Source organism: Thamnophis sirtalis, unplaced genomic scaffold (genome assembly GCF_051295495.1).
Source record: "Thamnophis sirtalis isolate CommonGarterSnake01/CBP01778 unplaced genomic scaffold, rThaSir2_p1.2 scaffold_11, whole genome shotgun sequence".
NCBI lineage: Eukaryota > Metazoa > Chordata > Lepidosauria > Squamata > Natricidae > Thamnophis > Thamnophis sirtalis.
Window position 1 is genome coordinate 30,100,593 of NW_028261391.1, and position 22,268 is coordinate 30,122,860.

Here is a 22,268-nt window from a genome sequence, read left to right on the forward strand (position 1 = left end):
AATATTTCTCAATATTAGCAAAAATATTTAGGGAATGTCTTCTGCAAAAGATTCACACAATCTTTTTCAAATGCTACCTCTTAGCATCTTCTTGGAACATAGCCTTCTCAATGCTTGCCCCAACAAAAATAATGCTTTTCTTTGGACAGTATATTGGGCCTAATATAGTCTGTCAGAAACTGACAAATACTTATTGATCGCATTTAGCCTTCCAGATAATGACTAAATAAGCTGCTGGAAACCATTGTTTAATTGGTCTCATTTGTTGTTTTAGCTGTCACACTGCGTTTGTAAATTAATTTTGAAAAGTGGAATCCAATTCTTCATGGATTAACCTGTTAGTATCAGATTCTAGCTCCTATACATATGGTTTTCTTCATACACATGAGGAAAGGAAAGGAAATATTTTTCAGCTTCTTTCTGATTGGTGATCTGTTTCTTTTTGTATGGCCCTGATGGAAAATCTAGTTCTACAAAACTTACATAATTGGACCTAAGAGATGAAATAGTTCACCTCTTATGACTCTTGGATTGTTGATGTTTGCTGTTAATCAGAACCTTTTTAGCGGGTCAAGTGTGCAAATTAAAGCTGCCTATAAGAAGCTTTAACTTATGCAATGCATACTTAAACAGATAACCCAAGGGCTCAATGACCTTACCAGAATCTTAAGGTAATCTTTATAAAGTTGTTCTTGAACAATATCTCTAGTTAGCAACCTTAGACAGGTTTTCTGCTATCTCCAATATACAATGAATGCCTCCCCCCCACCCTTATCACAGTATCTTACATATAGTGGCAATAAAAAGAAAATGACAGACAAGCATGCCATTGTTGAAGTTCGATAGATGCTGTATAACACTTGTGGCTATCAGATTGTTTCTGTACAAAATGGGGGAAAAAGTCTATATCCTATTCACTTTGGGTGTAAACTCATTGGAAGCCCACATCTCCTGTATGCAGGATTTAAGGTTCCCATAAAAACTATCTGTTTGGGACCCACATTTTATGAGAATAAGAATTCAAGCCAGAGGAAGCCAGCTTTTTCTTTTTTTCTGTTATCTTCTGCATACCTCAAGAAATGTTTGGTATTGCTTGTTGATTTTTAATTGAGAGGTCTGTTTATTTTTTTAATTAGTGCATTCAATCACAGTTTTAGTGTATTTATTTTAATATTTTAATGTTTTCATCTGTATTTTGCTTGTTAGCCATGCTGGGTGTTATTTTTGGCAAAGAATAATAATATAAATTTAACAGATAAATAAATAGCCCAGTTCAAATTATTAATTATGCTGATTAAGAGATTTGTGCTTTTCAGTTAGTATTTTCAATCAGCATTTTAATTCCAGCATTTCCTTGGGTTTCATTATAGCTTGCACCAATTGCTCCAACATTGGCTTTGAAAGACAGTTTAATCCTTAGGGGCTAAGCAAAACCTCTTTGCCATGACATGGAAAGATCACAACTGGTAAAGAACGCTAAAGCAGCACATTTGGCAGTATCAACAGCAGCATGAAAAACATCTGCACAAATAATTATTGCAAGACAATTCCCCGATCCTTTAGAGGTTAATACAACATTAAATGAACTCTAGCAAAAGGTAAAGGATCTAAAACATGCAGGCATCAAAATGTATCTATGTCATTTTATTGAGTAATTGGAAATATTTTGCAAATGAAAATATAGGGCAGCATTAAAAACAGGTATTACAAAATTTATTCATTTTTTTCTTTAGATTGATTGTTTCTTATGTTTTTAAAGCTCCTTCATCAGAGATGGGGTTTGGCTGTCTTATTCGTAACAATGCCCAATGTTTTCCTTGTACAATTTTTAAAAAATTAATATATTACCTATGTACTTTTCCAACTTTTAATTGTATTTATTTCTAGGACTTTTACACTGCTTTTTGTTCAGGACTTTTAAAATTTGACTATAGTTCACAACTGTTTCAGACACAATTTATTGTATATGGATTTCTTATTTCATTTAAAAATTTTATTTTCAAGTTTACATTTTAAGGGACTTTAAAAATTAGATTAAAATTAACTTTTGCCCTACCTAACATTGGCCAGTGAGCTGGGAGAGGTATCCTACACAGTGTAGAAGGCATAGATTTATGAAATGCTGGTACACCAAACATTAATTTTTAGACACAAGAATGTAACCATAAATATATTATTATATCTCTGACTGAATAAACTTTTTATTTATATGAAAAATGTTGCCCTTCAAGTAGAATATATTTATTTAAATATTTATAAGCCATTTTATTTGGCATTTGAAGCAGTCTACCATCACTCTTAAAAGGTTCTATACTGTTCTATGAAAATCCCTCTTTTGGATTGTCTGAATTTTTGTGTAGTTTTACCAATATCAGAGCTTTATAAAAATCCAATGAAATATAGAGGATCTGAGTGAACATCTGACACCAAACATTGATACTTATTTCATTTATTTCATAACCAAAGCACCCAACATGCAATATGCATGCTTGAAAAGTATCGTTGTCCCCCTTCTCACAATTCTTATCCATTATTCTTAAATTAGCACCACAAAAAAGCTCTTTTTAGTTTAACATTGCTTTGTAGTAGGGCAGACCTGCAGAATGAAAATGAGAATCAGAATCATGATTTATCTCCTGCTTTGAAGTAGCACCTTAGTACTGCTGTCACCACCAGCCTTCAAGGCAAGCCTAATCTGTTCTGCTACAGCTATATTTATTTATTTAAAAGATACATATGGTTGCCCTGGTACACAACTCTTGTGTGGCTAGCAACTATGATAAAAATGTAAACAATGCAAACAACACAAAAAAGAAGAAGAAAAAAGCAGAAGATGAAGTTCCATCAGATAAAGAGCACTCTTCCCAAATTCTGTTTTAAACTATTATTAAAATCACAATAAATTCTAAATTCTAAAGAAAAGAAATATTCTTAGGAACACAGACTAAAATATTTCTGAAAACAAAACACCCAATTTTGTAACTTGTTCAGAGTGGTAAAGGACACGGAACTTCATACAATGCAGAAAACAGAGAGCAAAATCTAATTCCTGGATATACTATATTTCTACAGAACAAATGCTCTTCTGCCTCTGTGTTCCTGGATTACTTCAGTTTCTTTGATATTCCAAATGATGGAATGATGGAAACTAGGCCTTTTCCAAATCTTATCTATATCCCACAGAGAGAGGGTTGGAGTCTCTGATTCATGTCTCGGTTGTGATGAAGTGAACTGTGAATCTGCAGTTTGGCCTGCAGGCTATATAATCTCTTCAGGCTTATCCCTAGTAACCATGCTTAGCACAGCTACTGTGTTCATTTATAAAAAGAATACTTGAATTGAGATACATAAAATGCCAGCCACCTTTCTTTCCTAAGAATTCTTCCTCAAATCCCAATGTTCTGCTCAACTTTAAATAAAGTTTAAATTGCATATAAGGACAGAATCCTTTGTAACTAGTGCACAAAGACCAACATCTTGTCTTCCCTGACTCTATGATTTTAATAACAGATTTTGGTTCTGTGAAATTACTTAGCATTATATATCCAAAAGCAATATGCTTCTTTTCCAATATTCTTATTTTTCCCCAAGCCAACTTACTTGAATGTCATACCTGAGATTTCAGAATGTCATACCTGAAATTATGGTCATTCAATAATTTTCACCATAATGTGGTGGGTTTTTTTTATTTATCGTATTTACATACTGCCTTTTCAATTGGGAACTCAGGGCAGGCAGGCACTTGTGGGCAGTGGTGTATTAACCATTAAGTAGACTAAGCACGTGCTTAAGGCACCAGACCCACGGGAGCATCACAAAGTTGAGTAAGAAAAAAAAAACAATGAAGATTTGTACCATATGTACAAAGGAGAGGAGCACCAAGATTTGTCATTGCTTAGGGCACCAGTGAGCCTTAATCTACCACTGCTTGTGGGGAATATTTTATCATATTTTATCACAAGAACCCTGCAAGAAATGGAACTAAGACTGAAAAGTTGACCCCAAATGATCCAATAAACTCTGTGGTTCGATAGGTAACTGAACCTGGGCTTCTCCAGGTCCACATTCAACAAGAACCAAGCAACACTATTTTCTCAGATCCTCCTATGTGTTCTCTCTTCCCAAAAATTCAGTAAAATGCTATTTGCCAATACTTGATCTGGCAAAAAAAAAAAGCAGAATGGCATAAAATGTGCTGCTGCCACTGTAGATCCCTATCCCATAACACAGTCCCCCCCCCCAAAAAAAATTTTTTTTGGGCACTAGGGGCTGGTTCCATGGAGAGAGGTTTTTCCATGGACGTAAGAGGCATGGTATACTGTGTTGCTTGCATTCCATGGATGAAGCTTCGCTTGTTTCCATGGCCCGGTTTCTGGCATACTGTGGACCAGTGCTAGTCCATAGACCGGTGGTTGGGACCCCTGATGTAACAGGAATGACACAACCAAATGGTGCTGCTCTTTATTGTGCATGGTTTATGTTAAGAAAATGAACTAGTACATTTCTCTTGCTTCCCTCCCTCCTCAATAAGTATTTGCCAGTCGGAAAATATCCATCAATTATTCTCCTTAAATAGGCCTAGGGCAGGCAGGTTTTAACAGATGGTTTAGAGGTGCAGATTCAGTCAATTGTCAAAACTTACTTCACGTTTTGCAGAAATTTCTGCTAATCCACAGGCTGTCAAGAACTTGTACCAGATTTAAGATATGGAAACACCAATATGACAAGAGACACTCTTGGCATTTATGATTTTGCAATAAGTATTAAAATCTGGAATAAATCTGGAAGCAAATCTGAAGTGAATAAAATTATCTATAGCAGCTAAAATCCTGACTACAAAATTCTGCGTAACAGAAGCAGTGCAGGAACCTTCAAGGGCAGCTGTGGACAATGCCTTGCAGTAATCCAACCAGGGAGAAGGGGATTATTGTGGTTAGATTTTCTTTACACCCAGACAGATTTTAGCTCTTTAGCTTAAGCAGTCTTAGAAAATTCTACAGTATTGACATTTGAACTTCAGTTCCTTAAAAAATTATGGCAGTACCACCCAATCAAAAGAGGAAAAAATGATACCTGCTTCCTAAACGACTTTCAGGAGTCTTTGCCAAGAAGAGTTTGCAGATTTCTTTTATTGGTTCATCAAAATTAGGGTGCTGGAACTGCACTTCGTCATTTAGGGTTCTTTTTTTAACTTCCTCTTTTTCAACTTTTTCTTTGAAATCCTTGAATGGTGTTCGACCAGCAATCATTTCATAAATACTGCACCCCATAGCAAACCAATCTACAGGATAACTGTAACTTTCCTCCTTTAAGATTTCAGGAGCCATGTATCCATTAGTTCCAGCCTGTGACAACATAAAATAGTTTTAATGAAGAGTATTCCTAATTAGTGATGCTTTTGAATGAGAAGCAACAATTCTTTGATTACTCCCGCAAAGCTTCATATTAGTCATGAAATAAAATATCTTGACTCAGGCATGTCATAGAATTTCTGACAAAGTAATCTCAAAAATATTATTACATATGATTGCTTAAAAAGTGGTGGATAACATTTGTAGCTTTGGGTACTGCACATGTATATAATTATCTCTCCCTCTCCCTCTCTCCCACCTTCTCCCTCTCCCTCTCCCTTACACACACGCAAACACACTCTTTCTCTCTGTCTTCCCCCCCCACATAGGCCATTCGCCCGAGCTGAAAAAAATAAATGAGGTTTCTGTCTCTTACTAGTCTGCTTACAAAAAACATGTTTCTTGCAAAGGGAATCTAGCAGATTTCACCAAACCACTGGAAAGAACAGGGGAAGCCAAGTTCACTCCACTTCCCAGTGACCAAGAACAGAGTTGTGCAGAGAAACTTGGAGAAGTAAGCTTCTCCTATTTGGGTCACCCAGTGCTGATTTCTCATTGCAGGAAACCTAGTAATGTTAACCAAAGCTATTGGCAGGGAGTGGAAACTTCACCCACCTCTCTAAGACATTGGTGTTAGACTCAGAGATAAATGAGAGCCACTAAAACTTGCATAAGATTATCATGGGGAGCAGCCCCTCACCTCCTATCCCACCTCCATGCAATATTCCCTCTAATTTCTGATAACCTATGATTGGACAAAACATTGTTTTGTGTAGCTTTTCCTGAACCAGGTACAACTTTGTGTGCCATAGTATAAGAATGAGTAAATTGTAAATACATACAATAATACATGTTCAAATATTTATATATATTTTACTTAAAATATCAAAACTAGGAAATATACACAGTATGGAACATACTATACATGCTTGAAAGTTGTGATTTTAAGTAATGTTGAACTCCTGGAAATTGCCCCTTTCACTTTTCTTGCCAGTCTTTTTCAGAAGTGACTTGGCAATTCTTTCTTCCCCAGGCTGAGAGAGAGGAATTGTTCCAACACCACCACCACCACCACCAAGCTGGCTTCACACCCAGATTGGGACTAGAAAACACCAACCCCTGGTTTCTAGTCTGATACTTTCAGCAAAATAACAAACTGGCCCCACACATGTTTGCCAAAAAATTATACATATAAATGTATTAATTGCTGATAACTGCAATCAATAATTCCAAGCTTTTAAAAATATTTTTCTTTTAATTTGATACTATAAAGAAAGAAAAATTTACAAAAAAGTATCATACAAAAAGCATTTATTGTACATACTCATAAATAAACTGACAATTTAAGATGCTAAAAAACATTGAGTTTGGTTTATCCACAGATGGGATTTTACACAATTATATAGGATAGTTTTTTTGTTCTCCCTTTTAAAAGTACCTGTATAAACCCAATGGTCCCCAACCTTTCTGGTTTCATGGACAGGCAGCAACAGTGGTGGCAGTGGGGGGAGGGAAGATGGTTTTGTGATTGCAATCTAGTTCTTACCCACCACTTGCACAGCCTGTTCACAATAGGCTTTGGACAGGTTCCAGTCTGCAGACTGGGATTTGAGGTCCCCTGGATAAACCCATCTGCAGATAAGCTGACCCTCAAATTTTTAACCAAAATGCCATTTAGAAATCTACCATAAATAGATAATCCAATTGCGAAAATTAAAACATACAAAAACTTCAAGGGTCACCCTATCGATAAATGGTTTTATCCATGAGTACATACTGTAGGCTGCGCTCTCTCTTTATTTTTGCCCATTCTTTCCTTCTTCTCTGAATGTATTCTCAACCTTGTAAAACTTTAATTATTATTAATTTTAAAATTGAATATTTCCTAAAGTTAACAACAATCATGGACATATTGCAGCCTGGACCTCAATGAATATTAATTACTAAACTTTTTTTTAAAGGAAGAAGGACATGAATTCAACCTATTTTAGAGGTAGGAAGGAAATTCAACCTGTTTTGAAGGAAAGAGAAAAGTTAAATTGGTCTATTTTGTAGAAAGAAGCAGTCTTTTGTGCACTGGAGGCTCTTGGGTTGGAAATAGGTCGGTTCCCAATATAGGGAAGAGACAGAAGCTTGCAGTCTTGGCTCAATTGTAGCTGCTTAGGGTCCTTGAGGCTGCTGGAAGGCAGACCGAGTGGAATCACCCATCACGTGAAGCTGCTCTTGTTGTATGGCTTGTGCCATGGCAGGGCCAAGAAATTCTCATTGCTGCAGTTAGACTGAGGTGGCAACTTGTGCAGGACTCCTCACAAGTCACGTTTTGCTGACCAATGACTAAAGTTATTATTTAGTTATAAAATGCAGTTTTATCTATGTTTTATTATATTTTTATTTTATTTAGTTAAATGTTTGTGAAATATATTTTAATCCAGTTTACATTAAATAATGTATTTTAAACACACATTAAACTGAATATTAAGGTGGTTTGTGCCACATCTGAGAATGTTATGGGCTGTATGTGGTCCATGGCCTGCAGGTTTGGAGCTCTGCTCTAAGGGATCCCGATCTCTTATTTCTCATTGACATATTACATGATTTCATAGCACTCTGCTTTCCTTACAGAAAAGCAAATTAATACAAGTAGTCATTGCTTAACAACCAATCACTTAGTGACTGTTTGAAGTTATGATGCCCCCCCCCCCCAATGTTACTTATGACTTGGTTCCAGAGTTCTGATGACTGCACAACTCCTGTGACCACACGACTGAATCTCAGGCACTTAGCAACCAGCTCAGCTTGGTGACCGGTTGCAGCATTTCTGCGTTCACATGACTATATTTATTATGTTTTTTGCCAGTTTCCAGCTCATAGGGATACACTGATTTGCTTACAACCACCACATCCACTTAATAACTCCTGCAAAAAGTCATAAAATTGGGTCCAGTCACATGGGTGCCTCAACATATGGCCATCTTGATTTATTTTTGATCACCATTACTATGTTAATCAAGGACTACCTATACTTGTATTTTTCTTGCCTTTTGTAATCAGCGATGGAAGCTCAATAACAATCTTAAAAGGAATAACTGTTAACGTAATTTATACCATGGGGAATTATTGATATGTTAAAAGACAACCTGAATAAAGTGTAAAAGTGTGATACATACAGACAAACAAATGGAAATATTTGAAACAAAATTTTGGAAAACTGAGGGCATCTTGCTACAAAATACTACTTGCATTTAGCAACTTTTTAACATAATAAATATTCTTCAGCTAACTGTCAAGCTGCTTATAGAATCACACTAGCTAATTCCGTTGCAGGAAAAACTGCCTAATCCATCACAACAGCAAGGTGTATTTTCCACATTTCTTTCACATTAAGAAGTGTGTCTACACGCAATACTCATCTAAAAAGAGGAATAGTTCTTCCCCAAATACCTTATTGTTAAAATGGAAAGAGTGTTTATTAGGAGAAAATATAGTAAAGGAGCTGTTAAGTTTTAAATCCTATTTAAATGTGTCATCCTTTTGAGTAAAGGATGTGTATGTGTACAATGTATATACTTAACCCCCAAATAAAATGCAATAATCTACCATTTCACTTCTAATCTTCTGCAGAGCTGCGTATCAATAACCTTGAAAGAGGAATGCAAGAGGGTTACATAAACATGAATTGAGCCCTGAAAGAGAGGACAGGGTGAAAAAAGAAACTCAGGATTATCCTGTGTTGATTCTCTTGTCAGGTTTTCAAGATTCTGGTTCTTGTGGTGTTTGTTTTCTGACCTTGCCTACCTCAAGGGCTGACATCAGCTTTGAAAGGCTCATTGTTCAGAAACCACCAACAGACTATTACAACTACTTGAAATCAGCGTAGCACACAAGCCAACTGAAGCCCTCCAAAAGATCCTAAGTAAATCAAAAGTTCCACTAGTCCTAGAAGAAAAATCAGGAGTCATCTACAACATACAGTGTAATAACTGCAACAGCCATAATGGAGGACAAACAGACAGACAACTGGCAGAACGCAGCCATAAACACCAGCCAGCACTCAAAAGACATGATGAAAACTCTTTAATTTCAGAACACAAGAACAGACTTAACCATAGACTGTGATCATCCTAAACCAAGACAAGTCCAAAAAAGCTAGAGAATTTCTAGAGGTCTGGCATTCTGACAAATTAGCCATCATTAAACACATAAACATAAACACTATCGACATACTATGCAAAAGAGACAATCAACCAACCCAAAAGGGAACAAAAAGACCAAAATACTGCTCTACCAGCAATCAACACCTAGATGAGCATAGATTAACTCCAAGATTAACATCAGACCAACAACCAAGAAGTAAAGAATACCCCAATCAAGGGACTGTCAAACAAGCTAACAATAAACAGCCCAACAAAATAACATCCAAGACCACTCTCAGCAACACAGACAGGGCAAGCATCCAGAACGTAAACTGAGAGCAAACCCCACTCCTTACCAGCACTGATAATGTTACCTAGTTGGGGCAATGAAATGTCTGAAAGAAAACAATCACACTCAGAGAATATGAAGGACCCATCATTACTATTCTTTATTCAGAGAGACATTGAACCCTGCTTTGCATTGGGGAGATGATATCAGATTCTCAGTGCACCCTACTGTACACAGAACAACTCGCTGAAACATCGTTATAGAAGAGCAAATGTATATACTGATAACAAATCTGAATAATGTTATGGTACAACTACAGCATTTCAGACAAGGCTTGCCCCAGGAGCAATATAAAACATGCAGCCCCACTGATATTCTTTCACTTTCATAGGAGTTTGCCATAGATACTTGAAGGAATCTAAGACAATTTTCTGACTTGATTTTAGTCTGTGTGAATTGTTTAAGACATATTGGCCAACAACATTCTGTACAGATGAAGTCAACATGTATTTTGATCTGAATGCTGAAAAAAAGGGCAGTTAAAGGATTGTGCCCCTCATTGAGGCAATCAGAGAATAATTACCAGAACTTCACAAAAAGATTTAGAGGTGCATTTGATGAATCAGCCCAGATAGCAAGAGTAAACTGAGAGATTCACAAACTGAAAAAGATACAGAGTTTGTAAGTACATATCAGATTTTGAATTATAAGGTATAGTTTTGGGGTGGGATCATTCAACTCTGATTGACCCAAGAAGAACTTGCTGATGAACTGAGGAATACCAAAAATACATTCTAAGAATATAGGAATTTAGTGCCCTTCTCTTGTTCTGGCATACAATTTCAGTTAGCATAGCTATTGGCAAAAGATTATGGGATCTATACTACAAAATATTTGGAGGGTAGTTGCTTGCTTTTCTATGAAAAAAACACTAAATTCAATAAAGCAATAAAGGCTCTATGCTTATGTGAAAAGGAATTAAACTTATCACTCAAGCAAACCATAATCACACTGAATAAAGGTATGTTGATTTTCTACTTTCTAGAAAAACAGGTTATCTTTACTGTATTAGATTACGATTATATTTCTTTCTTTCTTTCTTTCTTTCTTTCTTTCTTTCTTTCTTTCTTTCTTTCTTTCTTTCTTTCTTTCTTTCTTTCTTTCTTTCTTTCTTTCTTGGGAAGGGAAAAGCTTGAATAGGTATTTGTAGTCTCAGTGCTTAGCTGAGCATTAAGACAATTCTAATGAAGGAGAAGAGGTGGAGGTTGGAGAATAAAGATGAGGAAGACAGCAGATACCAGTGGTTGTTAAGAAGAAAATTAAAGACCAGGAAAAGTGAACTACCCTTATCAGGCCGGTACAAACAAACTACCCCACCCTTCTAAGCTCCCTGGCCTTGAAGCAACATACTGATCAGGCAGGAAATAAAGCTGGTTTCTCATGATGGGACATCAGGAGGGAAGAAAGGGTGCCAGAGACAACACTAGTAAGAGCTGACAACACAGCCCACAACTGAGCCTGGCAGGCTTATTGAGACCATTAGTGAGAGCAGGAAAGCAAGCCGCAAACTGTTGCAGCCAGAACACTTTATCCCCTTGGTTAGGCATTCCGTTGGAACATTACTTTGAGATCTTGATTTGGCCTGTCGAGGCTCCAAGCATCTGTGTTTTTTTTTCAACCCCTGTCCCTGAATACTCGAGTCTGGGGAGAAAAAACTGCAAATTCTCTATATCTTCAAGGGTCCAGTGTTTGCTTTCTGTTGCAGTATTCATCTCCTCATCTCTCTGTTTGTAAGAGTTTCTGCACAGGAAAATGCTTTTAAAATTATGTGTAACCTTTAAGCTATGTTTGGGATCACGCTACAATTTCCCTTTATGGTTTTCAGTAATTGTGACTGCATGGGCTCTAAAGTCCCCTCCCCCCCGCAAATATGTTCTTAGAAATACACTTGCCCACTCATGATTTCTACCTATTAATCTTATTTTATGTAAATATAAATATTTTCTCAAATTGAGCTTGACTCATAGTGACTATGGGGACACATCTATAGAGTTGTCTTCAGGATGTTGCTTTTCTTTTATTTTTCCCAGTCATGGATATAGCTATAAAAGACTGAGAAATTTCCTGTTGGTCTCCCATCCACTTATTAAGTAGGCCTTGCTCAGCTTTTGGGAAGATCAACCAATGTCAGGTAGGTGCTGCCACTTGCTCTATGTTATAATCAAGGAGAGAAGCAACTTAGAACTTAGGAGAAATTTCCTGACAGTTAGAACAATTAATCAGTGGAACAGCTCCAGAAGTTGTGAATGCCCCAACACTGGAAGTCTTTAAGATGTTGGATAGCCATTTGTCTGAAATGGTATAGGGTTTCCTGCCCAGGCAGGGGGTTGGATTAGAAGACCTCCAAGGTCCCTTCTGACTCTGTTATTGTATTGTATTTTTCCATTCACTAACTTTCTTACACTGTATCAAGCTAAGAAAAAAATAAACTATACAGTTAAGCTATTTTAAAAACATGATAAAACCTTAATAGGAGGAGGTTGGGATATTTGAAAAATAAATAGCAAGCAAATGTCATAAAAATCACAAAAGTTGGTTTTTCGTCAAAACGGATGAATTTAAATATTTTACAAACAACATTGCTGCACATTAGATATAAAGTAACTGTCCAGTATTATATAATTATTTTTAAACATCCCCTAAGTATAAAAAGTCCAAAACTTCTGGCTGTCTGTATATTCCAAGTATTCGATATACTCCAAATAAATGTACAGCCAATAAAAACGTATGTATCTTTTACCTACAGTGATCAGTCTGGACTCACAGTAACATTCCTAACATTTCAGCCCCAAATGGAGCAAAAATAGAACAAATGCAGACAATGCATGCATATTCCCCAAGTTCCAAATTATATCTCCAATACTAAAGTAACTGCAATCAACACTTTTAAAGCAGTCTAGATGACGTTCAGGGCAAATAAATATTTCTCCCCTTTAAATTTGTATTCTGATCTTATACAGCATTATAAAATCACACATTTCAAATCATCCCACATACTATACATGATGTACCATTATATGATGTATATGATGATATACATTTGGTAGCAACTCCTTTGCTGCTAAACACTTTATTTTTACAAGTCATGCATCAAAACAAATAAGAAATTGACTCAGTTTAACAATATGAAATATTGTAAACTCAGTGTACCGAAGATAATTTTTCAGAAATTTAAAGGAACCAGAACTCATTTCATGTATTGGGGGGAAATATTCTGCTGATGAAGTGTTCTCCTAAAGACCTGGCTAAAATCTTGTAGTATTTAAGCTCCAAAAATTGGGGTGGAGTTGTTGGTCAGTCACAAAGCAGCTGTCCTTAGGGGTTCCAACAGAATAGGAAAATGTGGTTTAGATCGGATCACATTTTCCCACAGCTCTTTACAAAATAAACACAATCAGTCTCATAAACCAAACAGAAATGACAATCTGTGCGTTCAGCCTTTATTTGTCATGGCAAAAGAACTGTTAAACGGGAAGACAAAACAATATGAATTTAGCCCTATCAGCTATTTTATACAGCTCACTCCTCCTTTCCTTCACAGGGTGCCACTGACTGCTTTGTTCTCCCTTCCAACTGTTCCATCTTTTGTTCATAGTGACCTTAACATACCTTGGAGGAATGTAACATTGGACCACAGGAAGCTATTCAGTATACTTGGTTCAAAGATTTATTTCTCCCTGATTACAACTAATCCTGCCATGCATTGTATAATAATGAGGCAGAAATCAAAACTTGCCTTTCCTTTTACTGAAAATATACCAATAATAATTGGCCCAGCATTCAACTAGCCATAGAAAGGATGATATAGCCTATTATCTCATTGATCATTTTTGCTATAATATACAAAGGAATCAACAAATAGAATTATGATTTAAACATCTTGCATTCTTTATTTACTGCTGCATGTCTTGTAAACGGAGCAAAATATAATTCTGCTGATATGTTTGTGAGTTCACTGTTTTTGTAGGCCTTCTCAACATGAGATAAAGAAACTCTTAAGAAAAAGGATGTGTGAAGGCAGATTTTGTTTGTACAAAATATTCTTACACATGAAAACTCCAATTCTTTTTTTCTAGCCTAGACACACACAAACACACAAACACGTGTGTAGTTTGTGACTGCGTGTTTACTCCCTGAATCTTTCTGTATCATCTTTTATACAGTTTATGTACTTACTCTACCTTCCATTCAATTTTATAGCAAAAAACTTTAAAGAACCAATGTAGTGTTAATGCTAATATATTAGTCCAGGAGTGGGGAGAATCATGTTTCTGTTCACTCTTAGCCATAGGGAGTGATTTTGGATCAGTAACTTTTGCAGCCCAATCTATCTCATAGGATTGTTGTTGTAGGAAAAATAGAAAGTAGTATTGCATATGCTATCTTGAGTTCTTGAATCAAAAGTAGAACATAATAACAAATAAATAAAAGATCATTCTGTTAAATAACCTTTGGTTGTTATTCAGATTTTCTTCTCTTTCTTATTGTGCTTACAGCGTGTATCTTGGCCCTGCCCTTTCTTCAAATCAGGGAATAATGGGATTGAAATCATTAAGTGGTGTAGTTACATGACATCATGATTTATGACCACATCACTTAGCAACATAAAGTTTGTTCCCAATTAACAATGGAATTCAAGAACTGCCTGTATCTGTGTTTCTGCAAAAATAAATTTGGGTTTATTATTTGTAACTTTTGATTTTAAAGCATCAACCAATTTCTTTTGAATGCCCAATAAAACAGGCTTCTCCAACCTTTGCAACTTTAAGATTTGTGGACTTCAACTCCCAAGCTTTGCTGACTGAGGAACTCTGGGAGTTGATGTTCAGAAGTCTTAGGGTTGCCAAGGTTGGAGACCCCTGCAATAAAACATCTTTTCCCATGTTGCAGCCTTTCATTTGTAGACCCACTTTCAATGTTAACATTCTCTCTCTTTGTCTTCTCTGATAAAACTTGTTCCTCTTTTGCCTTTACTTCCCAGACATCTTTTGAGCAGTCTGTTCATAGAAGGAAACATTGATATTGATATTGTTGATATTAACTTCTGATTAATTTTTTCAAAGTTATCCTTCAGTATTTGCAGTGTTGTAATGTTTTGTGTCATTCTGTTGGTGTATTATAGCTGTCAATCTTACTGACACTAAATTTAAAATCCCAAAGAAAATTAAAAGAAAAATGTTTTCAAGGAAAGAAGAAAATGTAATAATATGCAGAGATTACCGTAGTAGATTTTAATTACATTTTCCAGAAATATCTAAATGATCCCAGACTATAACTGTACTTTCCCATAGCTCTTTATTGCTAGGGAGAGCCAGTTTGACGTATCAGGCTAAAAACTGAAAGATCATGAGTTCTAATTCCGCCTTAGGCACAAAGTCACTTGCATGACCTTAGTCAGTTACTTTCTCAGCAATGAAGGAGGAGGCAATGTCCAATCACTTCTGAAAAGCATTGCCAAGAAAACTGTAGGGATTTGTCCAGGCAGTCTCCAAGAATAAGAAATAATTGAAAGGGATTAAAAAAACCATGTTTTTTTCTCAACCAATTTTATGAGTTTGCATGATATAATGAATGATACATTTTGTTTAAAACATTCTAGACTAAAATGTTAGACTCAACTCTCACAAGTAAATGAATAAGAAACGAAGAAATATGCTGTAGTTTAGCATTTGGTAGAACAACCATGAAAGCCTTAGAAGTTATATTCAAATGTCATGATCTATCTACCTACAAACATCAGACTTATGCTAGCTATTGCATTCCCTGTAACATTCTATAGAAATTAAAGAAGAAATAGGAAATAAATAAATAAGAAAATAAATAAATAAATAAAAATAAATAAATAAATAAATAAATAAACAGGAAATAAATAAATAAATAAATAAATAAATAAATAATAAGGAAAAGCTGGATACTGTTGAAAATTGATGTTGGGGAAGACTCCTGAGAAAGCCATGGACAGCCAAGAAAATAAACCAATGTGTCATTGAACAAATCAACCCTGAATTCTCACTTGAGACACAAATGACCAGGCACAAATTATCCTACTTCACACATATTATGCAAAGACTCTGATCTTTGGAGACATATTAGGGATAGATCAACATAGAGAAAAATATATTTATGTGGTCACTAGGAACTGAAAACTATTCGATGGTACATAATCAACCAACCAACCAACCAACCAGCCAGCCAGCCAGCCAGCCAGCCAGCCAGCCAGCCAGACTAGTAAAATCCAGCCTTTTCCCTTTTGGAAAAAATATAGAAATATCCAATCTCCATTTTCTGAAAAAAATGTAAAGGAGAAAAAAAAAACCTAATAATAGAATAGAATGGGAACTATGGTTTTTTTTTTTAAAGCAAAATGGCAATTAGAGAAAACCAAATGTGCTATCAGATAACTATTTAAGAAAGTCCATTAAGAACAATATCTACAAAGCTATTCTCATTATCAGTCCTCCTTTTACTTTCTGTTTTCTACCTTAGAATCTAGTCTTCCCCAGCCAAAACTCCAACCTTTATCCATCCGTTATTATTAATAATTAGGGTTATTAGCAGAAAGGTTGAATAGTCTTGGAAGAACACACAGTAAGGACCCTGAATCTCTCTGTGTGATTGTGCATTGAATGTTATATGACTACATGGGAATGAATTTGTATCAATATATTGTACTTTGATCAGGGAAATGGCATTGGGCTGAACCTTTGAGAGATTGCCTGTATTCTGTTGTGCCTGCCTATCTTATGTGTTCCAATGAGGTCAGATTGCTTTGTATCCCATCAATTAAGTAATATTACCTACAGGGACCCAGGAAGCATAACTTTTCTTTTGCTACACCTGCCCTTTGGAAGATCATCCTCTAGAGATCCTTATGGCTCCACTTTTTCTATTTGCACACAATCTTGTGTTTGGATGGGATCACCAGAAGAGTGTCAAAAGGAGGACATATCCTCCTTCTTGTATTAAAATCAGGTATTATCTTGTTTTTAAAGTATCTCCAAGGAAGTTGAACTATTTTCAGTAGTCAAGTGATATTGTAAATTGCCTGCTTCTTCTTTTTTAATCTTGTTTGTCAACTAACTCAACAGTCTAGATTTGTTATTTATTTCCTGATTCCAGCAATCAGCTTCAGTCCAGACAGTTATATCTATGATCACTGTAGTCTGTGGATCACATGACTCACCATATGTGTTTATTGTGAAATTTCTACTTCAGATCTAGCCTTTCCAACCCACCTAATTATTTCCCCCATCCAATTATCATTCGGATGTGTTCTTGAAAATAAAGATTTGTGTAAAACATATTGTGATTGAAAAAAAAAGATTTTCTACTGCTAGAAAAGTAAATTCATATGCACGTAGGCCTAAAAAATATTTTTTGCTATTTTTGTGATATTTTTGTCATGGATGCCAAAAAATTTAAAAGTTATTGTATCTTTCTTTTTCCCCATTTGTCCTCATTTCAAATTATCCATGTCCTTCATTGCATGTTCAGATATCCAGTAGGGTAGACGTAGTCTACATGGAGAAGATAATCCAAAATATAAGGATTCAATCAAATTATAGTTAGCAACCAACACCTGAAATCCCACCAACAACCAACACAGCTCTTGCAGAATAGATGTTATGCTACTGAACCAGCTAGCACTGGTGACAGCAGCAGCTGCTTATATGTCAGTTTTGCCTACTGTGTTGTCTTCATGAGTAGCCCCATGTATAGCAATTTGCAATCATCTTAGGAGTCAATGAATCCTGATACAGGAATGGGTATCACTGGCAGAGCTGCAAAGCCAACCAAAGATTTTCCTCACTATGAATTCCACTTACCCCACTAGGGTTTAGGACAAGTCAGGACAATTCAAATTTCATACCAGCTCTTTACAGGAAATGTAAACTTGTTAAGATGGATTTGCTTTGGAAGTAGTGGTTTTCTGTACCAATAGTAGCTCTGACTTCCTGGGATTCACCTGCAGTCATTTTTATTCCATATACTCCCTAACTTCTCTAAGCACTGGATTAAGACTTCCACATCACTTATGCAACCTGATAGCTGATGATGTAAAACTATGTATTTATCAGCCTATTGATGATACCAAGCCTTAAACTAATGAATGGCCTGTTCCAAAGGTTTAATGTTAGATGTTAAATAAGATTAATTAGTATGATGAGTAATGGGGTATCCGATAGAAATTCATTCCACAAAGAAATTTATTTCTTTGCTTCTTTGAGTGTCATTAGTTCAAAAGAATCCCAGGTCACTTTGAAAAATGTTACCTCTGTCATCACATGAAATTCTACTCATTTACAATCCAGTTCATGCAGTACTGGACATTTACAATCCATTTACATATAGCAAATATGAGCAATTTTGTTCCCAACGTGCTCCTTAAAACTAGCAGGCATTTTTTCTGGGATCCCACAGCCCAGAAGGACCCAGATCACACTTAATAATGCTGCTGACTAGCACCCTGAGGATGCAATAAATGTGGAGAAGTAGTGACACTTTATATCTCTTACCATTGCAACATAGACCTAGAGTTGGGCTTTTTTCCTTTTGTGGCCGTTGTTGGTTCTTGCCTTTTCCAGTAATGCTGGAGATACAGTATGTATCTTGTTAGGTACTTCCATCTCTTGGAGCCCTTCAGCAAACCAAGGAACCCTATAGATGGCACTTGGAGCCATCCTATGAAGCACCAAGTCTTTCTATTCTATAATTCAACCAGGCTAACCTCAGAGTTGCCTCCTCTCTTGATTGCTGGGAAAATCCCCATCATCCACTAGAAATCAATTGGATTCATCAGCTACCTAGGATGGATTAGCCTAATTGATTCATCCTCCCTACAGAGATTAGGGTGGCCACGTGTTCCAAGTGGGACTAAATAATGAACTGACAAGGGACTGAAGGACTGATGTTACATCATCTGTTACATCATAAGCTAATTGGTTTGAGAACAGCATCATATTTGTCAACCATCTACTTTCTCTTTGTGCCAGGCGTTATTCAGAAAAGACAAAATTTAATTAGACAAGTGACATATATGCTTAGAATAATTGTTTATCACTGAAAAAAGAAGTCACTTTTCAAAAAAGGATTTTTTTTACTTTATATACTATAAGTTGTAGGCTTCCTGATTCAAAATATCACCTTATTTTCAGGGCATTGGGTTGCTCCTGGTCCAACCAGGTTCGGCCAAACCGGTAATGGTAATCTGGCAAAGCACGTGAAAAGCGAACCAGTACTGGTTCGCGTAGGAACCAACTCCTGTATTATAATACTATCTCATATTCTTAAATTCCAAAGGAACATTTTATTTTATCTGTAAGTTTTATCTCTTGCTCTCCTTCAGGATACACATAGTACTCCTTTACTCCACAATAACAGTCTTGTGAGATGGACTGAGGTGGGAGAAAATGATGGGGCAAAATCACTCAGTGAGTTTATGTGCTCAAGAATGAAATAGAACTGCAATTTCTCTACTCACAATCTAAAACATTAACTGCTGAACTGCACATAGTCTATTATATTTTTATATTGTAAGCACAATTAAGCAGATATGTAACAGAAAAATACAGACACATTACAATGTTATAGCATCTATACTTACATTTTATGTCAATGGAGAAAAGACCTACTTAGTAACAAGATATTTTTATTATATAAGCTGATATCTGTGATGACCAAATCCACATTTAAAACAGCCGTTATAAGCACGTGGATGGATGGAGAAATTTGAACAGCAAATGCTTTGCAATAACTATATTGTTTTATTTCAAAATAAATAACAAAATGAACATAGTAAAAAAAGTTACAATTTCCAATATCACAGACTAAAATGTTTATTTCATTTATGTAGCATTTTCATTGAAATTAATAGTTGTTAATTAATCCTGATTTCATCATGACTTCAGTTGACTATAAAAAGGTCAGTAAGTTGTATTGGATCCTGGAAATATGGTACATAATATTTATTTGAAAGAAGCCTATGGCTTTCCCCAAGTGATTTAACATGAGAAGGTCTAACATGAAATTCGCAAAGAGTGGAACAGATAACTTTTTTTTCTTGTCTACTATTTCTTTTGTAGACATGGAACTGCCTTAAATTCTGGGTTGACTTTTGGGTACGAACAGCATTTATCTAGATTTTTTCCCCCACTGTTGGAGTGTACATATTGTATGTAATTCAGGGACAGAATTCCAGGATATTGTCTGTTGCTGCTGCTGTTTGAAACTGTGTAAGACTATTAGGACTTTGTGCAGTAATTACTAACTGATAACTGTTACAATATTACCAGTGATAATCACATATTCTAATTGTATAATTTAATAATGGTTAATAATAATAAAATATTAATAAAGCAGATTTACTTGGAACAATGATACCTTTTTCACCATCAAACATCTGCATCTCCTTAAGGATTCATAAGGATCCTTCATAAGGATTCCATAGGCAGACAAAATGTCAAATGCAGTCTAAACATCTGGCTGACTATGTAACGAAAAATAATTTATTTTATTATATATTATATAATTAAATAATTGTTAAAACAATTGTTACACAAGAAAGGTACATTATTTAGACATTTTAATAATAGGCACTTCATAGCACTTTCTGGACTATTGGGGAGAGTTGGGAGCTCTACTTCCTTCATGGGTCAAACATAAATGAAAGAGTATTGGAGATCATAGTCATGATTCAGGATATGCAGGCTGCTGCATTCATCCCATGTTATTTAATGTATTTTGCTGGGGAAGGTCATCTGATAGAACTAAATGGATTTATTTATTTAATATGATATAGAAAAGATGTGGAGACTCTAGAAAAAGTGCAGAGAAGAGAAACAAAGATGATTAGGGGACTGGAGACTAAAACATATGAAGAAGGGTTGCAGGAACTGGCTATGTCTAGTTTAATGAAAAGAAGGGACTAGGGGAGTCATGGTAGCAGTGCTCCAATATCTCAGGGGTTGTCACAAAGAAGAGGGAGTCAAACTATTCTCCAAGGCACCTGAGGGTAGAACAAGAATCAATGGGTGGAAACTAATCAAGGAGAGAAGAAACTTAGAACTAAGGAGAAATTTCCTGACACTTAGAACAATTAATCAGTGGAACAGCTTGCCTCCAGAAGTTGTGACTGCCCCAACACTGGAAGTCTTTAATAAGATGTTGGATAGCCATCTGTCTGAAAGCGTATAGGGTTTCCTGCCTAGGCAGGCGGTTGGACTAGAAGACCTCCAAGGTCCCTTCCAACTCTGCTATTATATTATTGTATAATTAAAGGATTTACAGATCTATCCATTTTAAGACACAACTCTAGGCGACTCACAACAGTAAAATCACAAAACCATAAAAAATAGTTCTAAGTAAAAATAAAAAATATATACAAACACACACAAAAGAATCCACATTAATTTAAAATAAATATAAATATTTATTAATATAATTATTACATATTAACTAGATTTGTAAAATTAAGGAGATATACAACAATTTACACATTCATGACATATAAATATTCCATACATTCCATATATAAACACATACCTATTCATTCCATATATTTCTATGTAAATAAAAAAATTGAAGCATCTTCTTAAAAGTGGCTCTAGAATTCATGGCTACCATGGCGGCCATGGACCAATCCCAGGTTACCCAGAACTCAATATAGAACAGTGATCATAATCTGGTGTTCCTATCAGAGCAATGGAGGGAGTTTTTGGTGTCTCTCTTTGTCATGGTGACATCACACCCTGATTTCCATGGGATTTTCTAGAGTTGTTATCCACTGTGAAAGACTGGGCTCATTAGATTGGTCTGCTACTGACAATTGATGGACTCAGATGGGTTTCGGGGAAAACTAGCAGCTATTCCTGTTAAGTCTGCTGCAAGTTCCATCCAAAGCTTTGGTTGCTGCTTGCAACAGAGGATGGCTAAGGAGTTGGATTGGATTGCACTCATACAACTACTTCTCTGTCAGGGATCTTGTCACTCCCCTGTGGTTTATGGAGGAGCTCAGGGAGATGAAATGAGAGAAGAGACATCTAGAACAGATGTGTTCAACCCACAGCCCATGAGCCGCATGTGGCCCTGGTTAGCTAGTAATGCGGTGCCACAAGATGTAATAAAAAATGAAAACATTTGTTGTTTATATACATTGACCATATTATATATTTTAGAAACAGCCCAAAACAATTACTATTCACTCAATGTAGCCCAGGCAAACCAAAAGATTGGATATTAAAACAGCACTGGCACTCAACCAAGAATAAGTCAACAACAACTTGGGTTAGAGTCACTATTAGAACTTACCTTGTGGCAGTAAGGCTAGGACTTCTCCACCCCCATTGCATTCAGGGATTGTTGCCCCACACACCTGTTTTGGGTGAGACAAGCCCTCTTGTGCATGGGGAGCAATTTGGATAAAATTGCTCCAATTTG

At 36.0% G+C, this 22,268-nt stretch overlaps 1 protein-coding gene across 2 annotated transcripts in view; it reads right to left on the minus strand.

Moving 5' to 3' along the window:
* Positions 1-22,268, minus strand: part of GRK7 (G protein-coupled receptor kinase 7) — a 34,309-nt gene that overhangs the window by 4,869 nt on the left and 7,172 nt on the right. For both annotated transcript variants that reach the window (XM_087725437.1, XM_014057422.2), the window contains exon 3: positions 5,074-5,345. In XM_087725437.1, coding sequence (XP_087581563.1) covers positions 5,074-5,345 — 272 coding nt within the window. The remainder of the gene's footprint in view (positions 1-5,073; positions 5,346-22,268) is intronic.